The sequence below is a fragment of the Miniopterus schreibersii genome, assembly GCF_964146895.1.
Source record: "Miniopterus schreibersii genome assembly, chromosome: 7".
NCBI classification, from domain to species: Eukaryota; Metazoa; Chordata; class Mammalia; order Chiroptera; family Miniopteridae; genus Miniopterus; species Miniopterus schreibersii.
The window spans coordinates 13,610,715-13,624,012 of record NC_138108.1 but is presented as its reverse complement, the minus strand read 5'-3'; the positions used below and the strand labels follow the sequence as shown (position 1 = coordinate 13,624,012).

Sequence of the window (13,298 nt, the reverse complement as noted above, 5' to 3'; positions counted from 1 at the left end):
TCTTAAACAGCCCTAGAGAACTGCCTTACAGTAGATGTTTTTGGGGTAGAGGTAAATGTCAACTTGGGAATCATTGTAAACATATATAAGTGCTTATTTTTAACTTTTTTTCAGATCTAAAGGATACACCCACATATATAGAATGTAATTGGCTTGTATGTATATAGAGATGAGGTATACAAATAGAGGGGGGAAATACATTTTACAGTTTGTTGAGAGAGAATCCCTCCCCAGTAACTTGAATTTCCCCTCCAGGCATTTCCTTTCTTCTGTGAAAGTTCTTTTGACTACACTTATCCTTCCTGCTGTGTCTGAAACCTATTTTTTCTTGTCCTATTTTTGGTGAAAGCAGAGTAATAGTATAGGATGTTGAATTATTGGGCTTCTGGGGACACTCATTTTTCAGACTGAGAGCTATACTAAGAAGCCTCCAGCTCAGAGTGGTGAGCCTTTGGCTTTAAAATGCCTGCCGTGGGGAATTAAGCACCTCTCTTGCGTGTATGTACCTCTTAGAACTGCTGAGGGGCATCTCCTTTTGGTAGAAAAATAGTTCAGAATAACCCATCATACTGATACTTGTTAAAATGGTACTTCACAGAAATTAAGTGCTTTTAAAGTGACACTTCTCTTATGGAGTTGAGGTTTTTTCAACATTTCAAAAGCCCAGCTCTGCTTCTCTTCCCTGTTCATAATCTCAGGATGCCTTTGCATGGCTAAAGCATACTGCACCTTTATTTATTTTTATTTTTCCTTTTTATTGAATTTGTTGGGGTGACACTGGTCAAGAAAAGTATACAGATTTCAGGTGCACAATTCCACAACACATCATCTTTACACTGTATTGTGTGTTCACCCCAAGTCAAGTCTCTTTCCATCACCATTTATCCCTCCTATACCCTTCTCCTCCCCCAAGCATTCACCACACTGTTGTTTGTGGCCATGAGTTTTTTCTCTCTTTCTTTTTTTCTCAATCCCTCTCCCCTAACCTAGCTCCCCAGTGTCCCCCCGACAGCTGTCAGCCTGCTCTCTCTGTCTATGAGTCTGTCTCTGTTTTGCTTGTTAGTACATTTTGTTCACTAGAGTCCACATATGAGTGAAATCATATGGTACTTATCTTTCTCTGACTTATTTTGTATGAGCAATACTGTAAAGCATGCTGAAGAGGGAAACAAACAGCCTTTTCTTCTACTTGCTTGCTATTTGACCAGTTGTGTGGGGTTTTTTTGGTGGTGGTGGTGGTGGGAAGTAATATGCTTTCTTCCTGTGCTACAAACCTCCAGCATACAAAGTAGAGTTTTGGTTTTATTGTTTGGTGCATCCTGTGTATGTTTGGTTATTCTAGGTGGACTAAAAAAATACTGGCAGGTCAAAGAAGCATCGTGTTCTGAGCAGAACTGTTCCTTGGACCTAGTTTTTAGATTCTCCTAATGACTACTGAGGAGGTTTATTTCTGGGTTAGTGCAGGGTAGAAAGAACTGTTATTGTAATTTCTTTTTCCTGAATAACTCCCTGACTCTTCATTTTCATGTCATTCTTCCCTTTTTTCTGCCTGATGTTATGGAAACGGCAGTAGTCTGATGCAAACTCTACGTTCCACACCCTGCTCCCTGGAAGCTCTTTATCTGATAGGTAATACAGGATATGCAAATATGTTGTGCTAATTGTACACAGAAAAATAAAAACAGGAAGCCCTATTTTAATTATAGCAAATAAAACTATAGAGAAGTCATCTTAAAAATAACCATCCACGAAGGGTGACCCACAGGTAATGTTTAGTGAACTGAAAAGATTATTGAATTCAGTTGTTTAGGTTTCCAGGGGCAAAGTAAGGTGATATGCTACATAGAAAGAATGTTACCCTTTCAATCACATGACTAAGTCTTTGTTCCATCACTTACTAGCTGTGTGGCTTTCGTCAAATTATTTCATTTCTGTAGCTTCAGTTTCTTTTCAGAAAATAAGAGGTAGAAATCTCTACCTAATATATAAGGGTAAAATGAGCTTGTTCACATGAAAGCATTTGTAAAGTGCCATATAGAATATTATAAAATGTTTTCAGTTGATTTAATTTTCTATTTGTGTATTGATTATTGAATCCCAATCTAGTTTTAGTCTCTTTTCAGCCAAACCACTGGACTGAAACACAAGAACAAAATTGATTTTCCTTATTTCTAGCAATTACTTGATTTTTGTATAGGAATGCTCTATAATATTAATGATAACATTATTTGAGTTTTAAGTATTTTGTACACATCCTCTAATCTTTAATAACCTTGAGGGATCATTAATTAATAGGTATTTATTTATTTATTTATGTCTGCCTAGATGGTCACCCAGCCTTTTTCTAGGTAACATTTCTTCTTAAACTTTAGCCTAGTGGGAATGAGGGCTGACATCTTCTAGATCTGCTCCTCAGGCTCCAGTGATTCCTGTTGGTTGGTTTTTAATTTGAGAGTAGAGTGTTAAACACTCAGTTGCTCTTTGGTAGTAGAGCTGGGTCATGTGAGCCTGAATGTGTTCAGCTGGGAAAGCCAGTCTGAGGAAGTGAAGCCAGCTTGAAAGCAAATGAAGACTAAATATGGAGATAGAGAGCGAGAGGGTCAGATAACCTGCACAGTGTTTGAGACTAATCATCCTGAGGCCCTGTACAACTCTGCCTTTTCAATTATTTGGTTATGTAAGCCAATAAACTTCCTGTTTTTACCAAATTAAAGAGGCTTCGGCTACTGGAAACTGAGAGCCCCAGGTGGGTAGCTCAGTTGGTTAGAGCATTGTCCCAATGTGCCAAGGTTGCAGGTTCAATCCCCTGTCATGAATACATGAATGGGTGGAACAACAAATCAGTATTTCTCTCTCTCTTTCTCTCTCTCTAAAATCAGTAAATAATAATAAAATTTAAAAACAATGATAGAATATTGGCTAAGAGATAGTGCCATTTGGCAGATGAGAAATTTAAAGCTCAGAGAAGTTGACTGACATGCCCATTTTCTCATAGCTAGTGAGATAGTCACAGGATTGGAACCCAGTTTATTACCTGGCTTCAGAGCTTATCTTCTTAACTACTGCTGATCTTTTCCTGATAGTTTGCCTTTCCCAATTGGCAAGGAAGATGGAACTGGGGACAGAGGAGATGGCAACTTTCCCTTGGACAACCACGGGCCCTCCTTTCCTTTAAAAGGAATTACTGAGCAGCAAAAGGAAGGTATCCGGATGGTGAAAAGGGTGATGATGTCTTTAGAAGGTGAAGATGGGCTGGATGAAGTTTATTCTTTCAGGTGAGAAGTGAAAACCTTGGTTACAATTTTCAGTTGTACCTATATAAATTTCTCTCTTGATCAGAGGGCTTCCTAATGTTTTTCTTTTTCTGGGCCACTCTTGACTAAGCAGTTATTCTTTAATAAATATTCTGATTTTCATTAAAGAAATGGTACATTAGTCCCTAATGTACTGGAAATTTAAACTCCGGATAATGTCACAGGATTCTCTTTAGCTCTTTCTAGATGTTTTTCATCTGTACTGAGGGGATCAATCATAGTCTAGACTGTATGCTTTGAATGTGTTTGGTCATTAATTCCTTTGTTCCTTATTTTAGTAAATACCACAGATTCCAAATATCTCCTGTCATCTGTTGTGTTTGATTGGGGGCCAGATAAAAGTAGAATTGATCTGGACTTATGTTCAAATGAAGTAACACTTTACATTGTGTTTGCTACCCCTCAAGTTTCTTCTTCCCTCCCCAGTAAGAAACCTAGAGTTTTCTATCTGCTTTGCCTTAAGACTAAAATACGGACTTCGAAGTTCCTTTATCCCCTGGAGAGTATTTAACTCTCTCCATTATTTGCAGATACATGTGCCTTTTATTTACAAAAATTGGAATTAAATAAGAATTGTAAAGTTGTGAGCAAGGATGTTATAAGATGGTGTCCACCTCATGATATCCTAGAGAGGGGTTCTTATTCTCAAGTTTTTGGTTTTCAGGGAGTTTGGGGAACCCTTTATATTGTGTGGAAACTCATTTATTAATGTGCTTTTTATCATATCCTCAAAATGTCCTTGGTCCTGAAAAAAAATGTTAAGAACAACTGGCTGAGTTGAAAGAAAAGATTGAGGAGGGGGGAGATAGAGATGTTCATTTTCACCTGTCACTAAGCCAACTCAGTTGTACCTGGCTTTCTTCCAACTTGTGATTGTCACATTCCTCTGTCTCCTGCTGTTCCCCTCTTTATGATCAACAACAGTTCACTTCTCATTCTAGAAAACTAATCGCATCATTTCAGCACAATTAACATCTTAAAATTGTTCCTTTTTTTTTTTTTTTTAAGCGAGAGTCTGAGACAACTGTGTGCCTTTAAGAAAATTGAGAGGACTTCCATGCCCTGGCCCTGTCAACTGACCATTGGCTCCAATTTGTCTATAAAGATTTTGGCTTATAAATCAGTAAGTGGTTGGTACACATTTTTTTAAAGAAATGTTACCTGGCAGACAAATATGCTTACATAAGGAACTGACAATTCATGTGAGTTTTCAGTGCCATAATTACTGCTTCTCTGAATGCTCTCCCTGTTTGTATCATCTCTATCTTTCTTTTAGGGAAAGGCATACTAGAAGAGGAAACTTTATGAATTACCTCTAATGGAGATGGATTCCCTCCTCTTTCTTTCTCTCCATTGATGATTAATTGTTAATCACGAGTTCCAGGCCTGCCTTTTTCTGGAATGCATTAAGTTGTATCATTGTAGTATCATAGCAGAAATACAGGATATACATCAGTTAAGAAGTTAGAGTTTTGAAAACTCAGTTATACCTGGTTCCGTCATTAATGATCTGATAGTAACAGTATCTATGAAATATGAAATCGTGTTGACTTGGTATGAAATTGCCTTTTGTAATATGTGTATGTTTGTACTTAATAGCATACTTTCCAAAATGAGTTGCTTTTGCTAATTATTTGTTGAAATTCCAGTTAGAGTATGCGTCTCTGATTCTTGCCTCCACACAACCTTCTCTGCCTTTTTTATTTCAATGTACCAAATAATTATATAAAAACATTTAAATATACAAAATATACAAAAACATGTTTTTATATATTCAAGCATTTTTTTGTATATTCAGGGACTTAATTCCAAAACACAATTCAAATCCATGAAATCTTTGCAAGTACTTCTTTGTTTCTTTTTTCTTTTTCAGGTATTGGTTTTGGGTGTATAGCTTAGTGGTTAGACAATCATATACTTTACATAGAGTTCGCCTCAATATTTCCAGTACCCTAACTGGCACCATACATAGGTATCACAATATTATTAACTATATCTCCTATGCTTTACTTACTTCCCCATGACTATTTTGTAACTTCCAATTTGTGCTTCTTTCACCCAGTGCTCCAACCCCCCCTCCTGTCTGGCAATCACTAGTTCTCTCTCTTTATCTATGAGTCTGTTTCAGTTTTGCTTGTTCGTTTATTTTGTTCTTTAGATTCCACATATAAGTGAAATCAGATGGTATTTGTCTTTCTCTGACTGACTTATTTCAGTGAGCATAGTACACTCTAGGTCTAGCCATGCTGTTGCAAATGGTAAGATTTCATTCTTTTTTATGACTAATATTCCATTGTGTAATGTACTACAGGTTTGTTATCCACTCATCTATTGATGGGCACTTGGGTTGCTTCCATAACTTGGCAATTGTAAATAACACTACAATGAACATAGGGGTGCATCTCTTCTTTGAATTAGTGTTTTGGGTTTCTTCAGATAAATCCTCCAGAAGTGGAATCACTTCTGGGTCATAAGGCAGGTCCACTTTTAATCTTATGAGGAAGCTCCATACTATTTTCCACAGTGGCTGTACCAGTCGGCATCCCCACAAATAGTGCACGAGGGTTCCCTTTTCTCCACATCCTCTCTAATGCTGTCATTTGTGGGTTTATTGAGGATAGTCAAACTGACAAGTGTGAAGTGATATCTACTTGTGGTTTTAATTTGCATTTCCCTGACAATTAGTGATGTTGAGCATCTTTTCATATGTCTGTTTGCCATCTGTATGTCCTCTTTGGAGAAGTGTCTGTTCAGATCCTCTGCCCATTTTTTAATTTGATTGTTTGTTTTATTGGTGTTGAGTAGTATGAGTTCTTTATAAATTTTGGATATTAACCCCTTATCAGATGTATCACTGGAGAATATGTTCTCCTATTTAGTGGGTTTTCTCTTCATTTTTTTGCTAGTTTCCTTTGCTGTGTAAAACCTTTTAAGTTTGATGTAGTCCCATTTGTTTATTTTTTCTTTTGTTTCCTTTGCCTGAGGAGATGCATCAGAAAAAATATTGCTACCAGAAATGTCTGAGATTTTATTGCTTATGTTTTCTTCTAGGATTTTTATGGTTTTATAACTTACATTTAAGTCTTTAATCCATTTTGAGTTTATTCTTGTGTTTGGTGTAAGGAGGTGGTATTGTTTCATTTTTTTGCATCTATTTGTCCAATTTTCCCAGCACCATTTATTGTATAGACTGTCTTTACCCCATTGTATGTTTCACCTCTTTTGTCAAATTGACCACATAGACGTGAGTTTATTTCTGAGCTCTCTGTTCTGTTCCGTTGATATATATATATGTTTTTATGCCAGTACCATGATGTTTTGATTACTATAGAATTGCATTATAGTTTGATATCAGGTAGTGTGTTCCTCCAACTTTGTTCTTCTTTCTCAAGGTTTCTGAGGCTATTTGGGGTTTTTTGTGGTTCCATATAAATATTTGGATTGTTTGTTCTAGTTCAGCAAAATATGCCATTGGTATTTTGACAGGGATTGACTTGAATCTATAGATTGCTTTGGGTGGTATGGACATTTTAATGATGTTAATTCTTCCTGTCCATGAACATGGTATATGCCTCCATTTATTTGTATCTTTTTTTCTTTCTTTCTTCAGTGCCTTGCAGTTTCTGAGTACAGGTCTTTTACCTCCTTGATTAAATTTATTCCTAGGCATTTTCTTTTGTTGCTGTTGGAAATGGGATTGTTTTCGTAGTTTTCCTCTCTGATAGTTCATTATTGGTGTATAAAAATGCAACTGATTTTTGAATATTAATTTTGTATTCTGCTACTTTACTGAATTCATTTATCAGTTCTAGTAGTTTTTTTGGTACAATCCTTAGGGTTCTCTATACAGTATCATGTCATCTGCACATAATGAGAACTTTACTTCTTCCTTTCCAATTTGCCTTTTATTTCTTCCCTTTCTCTGATTGCTTTGGCTAGGACTTCCAGTACTAGGTTGAATTAGAGTGGTGAAAGCGGACATCCCTGTCTTGTTCCTGATCTCAAGGGAAACACTTCCAGTTTTTGCCTCTCAGGTGTGATGTTGTCTGTGGGTTTGTCATATATGGCCTTTATTATGTTGAGATTTTGCAGGCACTTCATTATTTCTTGTTCTGTCAAGGCCTGGAATAGTGTTCCTGGGAATTGACAAAAGTCTCCGCTCTTTATTTTTTCTATTTTTTTTTCTTCTTTCAAATTTTCTTACTGATTTCTGACTACTGATAGACTTCTCTCCCTCTCTTTATGAAAACTGTGGTAACAAGATGTATGGTCCTCTTTTATTGGGTGGTCTGAGGGTTTATATAGAAAGTGTTTGAATATACACAAACATTAATATTTATCTGTGGATTACCCTGGGGGAAAGAATAAGTGTAGAAAGAATTATGAAATAAACTAAAATTTCCACAGTAAACGAGAGCAAACAAAACAGTGCAGCTAGATGAATTGTTCTGGATGTTTTTCTGTAAAGTAGAGAGCATATCAGATTTTCACCTTTTGTCAGTTGGAATCCTAACTTTCTCTGTTTTCTATTTATCTATTTATCTATTTATTTATTTGAAATAAGATTCTACAGGAGAAAGTTAAAAAGTCTTGGACAGTTGTGGATGCAAGAACCCTAAGAAAGGAAGACATACAAAAGGAAACCGTTTATTGCTTGAATGACGATGATGAAACTGAAGTTCCAAAAGAAGATACTATTCAAGGTATGCTAGTAAGAGTTTCCACTTTTGCCTAAAAGAAATGTTCTTCAAGGTGATATGAGGCAGGCTGGAATTCGTATTATTATTATTTGTCTAGAGATATTTCTCAGTTCTAGAGACAGCTCTTTGAGGGGATCACGGACATAGCTACTTTAGCTCATCTGTTGGGTGCGAGGCAGCACGGTTCCCAGGAGTGCACTTGGGTATTCCATTCCTTGAGCCTAAAAGTCTAACATGACAGGACTTAATACTTGGCTTTGTTTTAAAGTTTGAAACTTACTAGCTAGGAAAATGCTTATATCAGTGTGACCAAAGGAAGTTTTTTTATATACTCTATTTTATTTTTTATTTCCACGGTGATCATTTTCCTGAGTGCCAATTTTAGGTTATTTTTAAGTGCCAGATATACTCCTTCAAGTAACTTAGGAGATAAGAAAAATGATTTGTGTGTTGGATTGCTTTATGTTTACTAGGCTCTTTACAGTTGTCCTTTTTACGTTATACCCATTTGATCTGTGTAGCATGCCTAGATGACATCTCTACCCAGGGTGCTTAGACACTAGCTGAGAGTGTCTTAGTGTTCAGGAGCTGAGACTAGAAGATAAAAAATGATGTTTTAAGTTAGAAACCAGGGCCTTTATATAGATTTCTTGCCAGACTATGTGCCGCACAGCATAGTTTTAGTTCACAAGCCTTAAAAGAGTGCCTTTCACCTGTGGCGTGGTATTATGGTGTTTTTGGATATTTGTTTATGTTATAGGGGTGATGGGAGAAATGTGTAAAGGTGGTGGTGGCGGTTCTGGTTCTTTCTTCTGATGGATTATGTGTAGAATGTGATTAGCATTCTTTAATTCCATGCAGTAGTATAGTGCACTTAAGATCATGAATTTTGGAGTCAGACCAGGTTAGAATTATGGCTCCATCACTTGTGAATCGTTTAATCCTAGTGTAATGACCCGCCCACAGTAGGAAGAATAGTTTGATGAAAGGTGTAAGACTGGGAGAGTAGAGGGGCCTCCTCAGGGATTTCAGGTAGTTGGGTTGGTGTATTGGGCACATATAGATTAGTATGGGAGGGTAGTATCTCATAGATTATCTGTATTTTCTATTTTAATCTTTACAACAACCTAATGAAGCAGGCACTCTTGTTACTTTCATTTTATAGGTAAGGGAATTGTGGCTGAAATACTTTCATTAGTATATTCAAAGTCATACAGCTAGCAACTAGAAGAACTTGAACTCAGGGCTGTCGTCCGTCAGTCTGTGTAGTTACATGCTATTCTGAGTTGGGAAGGGGTTTGAATGATAGGCTGAAGAGTTTATCCTTAATTTTCAAAGCAACATGGAGTCATTTATAGTTTTGAGGAGCAGGGTGTCATTGGGTTGTGTTTTAGGAAGATTAATATGATAGCTGGGTGTAGGATAGATTGGAAGGAGAAGAGACTAGAGTTGAGGGTGCCAGTTCTTTTGGTTGCAAGCAAAAAAAGCAGCTCTGAGTATCTTAGGCAAAAGGGAAATTTATTGATTGAGGAATGGAGATGGAATAGTTAAAAATGGTTTGAGTTCAAAGAGCATAGACGTGCAATTTTTCTCTCTTAAATCTTTTGCAGTTACTCACATATCCCCTTTGCCTGACTGTCACTCTCTACCCCCTAATGTGCAGAGTTCTCTTTCTTAGACAGAGGGACTAGTATGTGTGGGCAAAGGAATATGGTCATAGGTTGTAGTCTATTCTATACTTTTTGCCATGTACAAAAGTTAGAATTATTGATTTACCCTTTAGATAGATGAACTAAAAACTCAGGACAGTTTTCATTAGAATTTTCAAGTTACTATTAAACAATTCAAATAAGAAGATGTCTGATGACAGAAGAGTTAGAAAAAACATTTGGTTTCGATACCACTCTTAATCATGTGCCATACATTTCCCTGTTAACTTTGTTGGAATTTAAAAAAGAAAGCATATATAAAAGTAGAAATTTTTTTTAAATTAAATACATGATATCAACAAATTAACAGGAACAAATAAATAGGGGACCACTGACTCTGTCTGAAACACACAGGTTTCTTTGTTTCTTGGTGCAAAGGTGCATGTACTTTTCCTTTTACCCAAAGCCATGATCCTTGGGTTTTGATGACCCTTCTTTCCACAACATGTGTAAGGCTGTATATTGAAAGGGTGTGACCTTCCGTAGAGCAGGGGCCCTGTGACAGAGTGGGAGTTGCTTTATAAGAAACCAAGAGCCTATATTTATATAAGTAACCTAAGTAATTGAAAAAAATAGTCCAATCCCAGAAATAAAATACATTTAAATGTAGAAAAATATTTAGCTTACCAATTGAATGTTTCTAAAAAGAAGAGTTTTGGCTTCTTCCATGGGGCACTTGTGTGTCTCCAATATACATTTTTGAGAACATTTTGTTTTGAGAATTTCCTGTGGGCATTTCTCTCTGTGGTTCTCCAGGCTCCTGAATAAATGTGTTCCTGTTGTTATGTTTACAAATCATGATTGTACTCTAGTCAACATGGTTTATCTTTAGAGAATAACTAGTTCGTTACATTTGCTGTATCCTTTCCTCTAGGCTGGATAATCACTAAGGTAACCAGATAGCAGAATGTGTATTTTAAAATATAATTAAATTTTAATTGGCTCTGTACTGTATGTGTTTGTGTGTCTGCTGCCTCTTGTCCCCATTCATCACAAGGGGCAGAAGTTTGGTTTAGGGAACAGTATGTGGAGGCTTGACCAGGAGGGTGCGTGTAGTTAACATGTGCGGAGGACTGATTTAGCTGGTAGAAAGGAGGCTCCCTGTGCTCACCAGGTGCCCTCCTGTTCCCCAGGGTTCCGCTACGGGAGCGACATCATCCCTTTCTCCAGAGTGGACCAGGAGCAGATGGAGTACAAGTCAGAGGGGAAGTGCTTCTCCGTCCTGGGGTTTTGTAGAGCTTCTCAGGTACAGCGCTGTAATTGTGAACAAAATAAGGAACTTTCTCTTGTTATTGTCTGAGATAGTGCGATTTTGATTGGTCCTTTTATTTATAATGTTTATTTCACTTAGTTTTTTTTCTAAAATGTAGTCTGGGAGTTAGTGTCACTGTCTTTTTTTTTTTTTTTTTTGAAGAGAAAGAGCAAGATGTAGAAAAGTCAGAAGACCAAATTCAATTAAAAGTCACCTTTCAGCTTTGTCAGTCATAGCTCATAGGAACCTTAAAGAAACAGTATCTAGTTCTTTGTTGTTGTATTGCTTTTTCAAAACTGTTATGTATAACAGAGTCTTTTACAGGTTTGGAGGTCCAGCTGGGTTGAATGACCACAGACCTCTTAGAGTATCATTGATTTATGCCATTCACCACTCATTTCAGTGCCCAGCAGAGAGGTTTAAGACGTGAAACTTGTTCATATGTCATATGTTTTTTAGATACCAATGCAGAGATACACAAAATAGACACAGTGGGAAATGCAGTAATTCACTGAAGGCCATGGGAGATACCATATACTGTCCTAGAGAGGGTTATTAAGGATTCCCGGAGATCGTAGATGAAGTTATTTGTGAGGTGGGGCAACCAAAGAGAATCAGTAAGTATAAAATGTATCTTCAGGCTCTATAGGGATGAAAAGATTTTTGTTGATTCTAAATGCACTCAATTGAGGGTTATAATAAAAATAAATATTACCCAATATACTGGGTTTGCACTTCTTCATGTTGCTTAAGCAGATAGTCCCTGTGTAACTCAGTGTTAGACTAGTCCAGTGAGGTTGGGGAGAATGTTTTTAATTATATGCTCAAGCTGTTAGATACATATTTAAGACTCATAAGCTGAAAATTGGTAGGATTTACTTAAAGTCAATGAGATTTTAATGGTGAGAATAAATACTTTTTGGAAGTTGAGAGTCTCTAACAATTTTCTAACAAATTACACTAAATATGCCTGTTTCAAAATTAAATTACTCACTTTGACAGGTATGTAAACTTAAAATTTATGGTTATTAATGGCAGTGCTTCTGAGTCTTTGCAGTGAAACAGAACCTTTAATCACACCTGTTTATAGAAGCTGGCCTGTTGGGAAGGGGGTCTTCCTAATTCCAGACAGGCAGAAAAGACCTATTCAGACACCTGCAGGTGTAATTCAGAACTCAGAAAATTGAAATCACCTGTGCCTGGCTGGGAGCGGGGCCTATAGAGTTGAATGGCAAAGCAAGAAGGAGTGAGCTGAACAAAAAGTACGTTTTCCATGTTTTAAATTTTTTTAATGAGTTTATTGGGGTGACATTGATTAATAAAATTATATAGGTTTCAGGTGTACAGATCTATAATGCATCATCTGTACATTGTAGTGTGTGTTCACCACCCCAAGTCAAGTCCCTTCCATCACCATTTACCCTCTTCTACCTCCACCTCCCTTTCCCGCCGGGAATCACTATACTGTTGTCTGTGTCTTTAATTTTTTTTTTAGGTTTTTGTGTGTGTGTGTTTGCTTAATTCCTTCACCTTTTAAAAAGATTTTTATTAACTTGAAATTAACTTTTAAGTCATGAATTATTTTTCTAAATCAACTTTTTGTTTTTAAGCTCTAAATTATTTTTATTTTAAGTACAATCTCAGACAGGTACAATGAAAATAATCATAATAGCTACCGTTTATTGAGTGATTATAATATTCCAGTCAATATACTGAGCATTTTATATAAATTCCCATTTAATTCTTTTATGACACTCTTAGGTAGGTACCATGATACCTATTTTATACATTAGGAAATTAAGCTTCAGAGCTGTTAAATAACTAGTCCAAGGCTACCTAGCTAGAAGGTGGTAGGGGTGGGTTTTGAACCAGGTCTCACTGACTTCAAAGCCTATGCCATTGATCAGTTGTGATCTGCCCACCAGATGAACAGCCTCATTTTTGAACAGTCTAATTTTTACATACCCACTTTCATGTATTGTCTTAACAAATGCATACACATCATGTTAAGAGCAAGGTGTTTTCCATATCAACTAAGATAAAGTAATAAGCATGCACCTTGTAGCAGATGAGTAATTATCTTTAATAAAATCACATAGTTTTTCAAACTCCCTTAAAGTGAGGGAAACTAACATTTCTGGATTGAATTGATGTGAAACTTCTCATTTTATAAAATGGTATTTGGGGTTTGGGGTATTTTTTTCTGTTTTTGAAATGTGAATTACTTTTTAAAATTTCAAGAGTCCTTTCAATTTGTCTTTCTCTAAGTTCTCAGTGTTCTGGTATCTAATTATAGGATGGGTAAGAATTTAGCCAGAACTTC

General features: G+C 36.5%; 1 protein-coding gene across 2 annotated transcripts in view; it reads left to right on the top strand.

Annotated features, from left to right (window-relative positions):
• The window catches only part of XRCC5 (X-ray repair cross complementing 5), a 77,491-nt gene that overhangs the window by 8,779 nt on the left and 55,414 nt on the right, over positions 1-13,298 (top strand). For both annotated transcript variants that reach the window (XM_081142937.1, XM_081142938.1), the window contains 4 exons: positions 3,084-3,275; positions 4,323-4,437; positions 7,879-8,017; positions 10,857-10,969. In XM_081142937.1, coding sequence (XP_080999063.1) covers positions 3,084-3,275; positions 4,323-4,437; positions 7,879-8,017; positions 10,857-10,969 — 559 coding nt within the window. The remainder of the gene's footprint in view (positions 1-3,083; positions 3,276-4,322; positions 4,438-7,878; positions 8,018-10,856; positions 10,970-13,298) is intronic.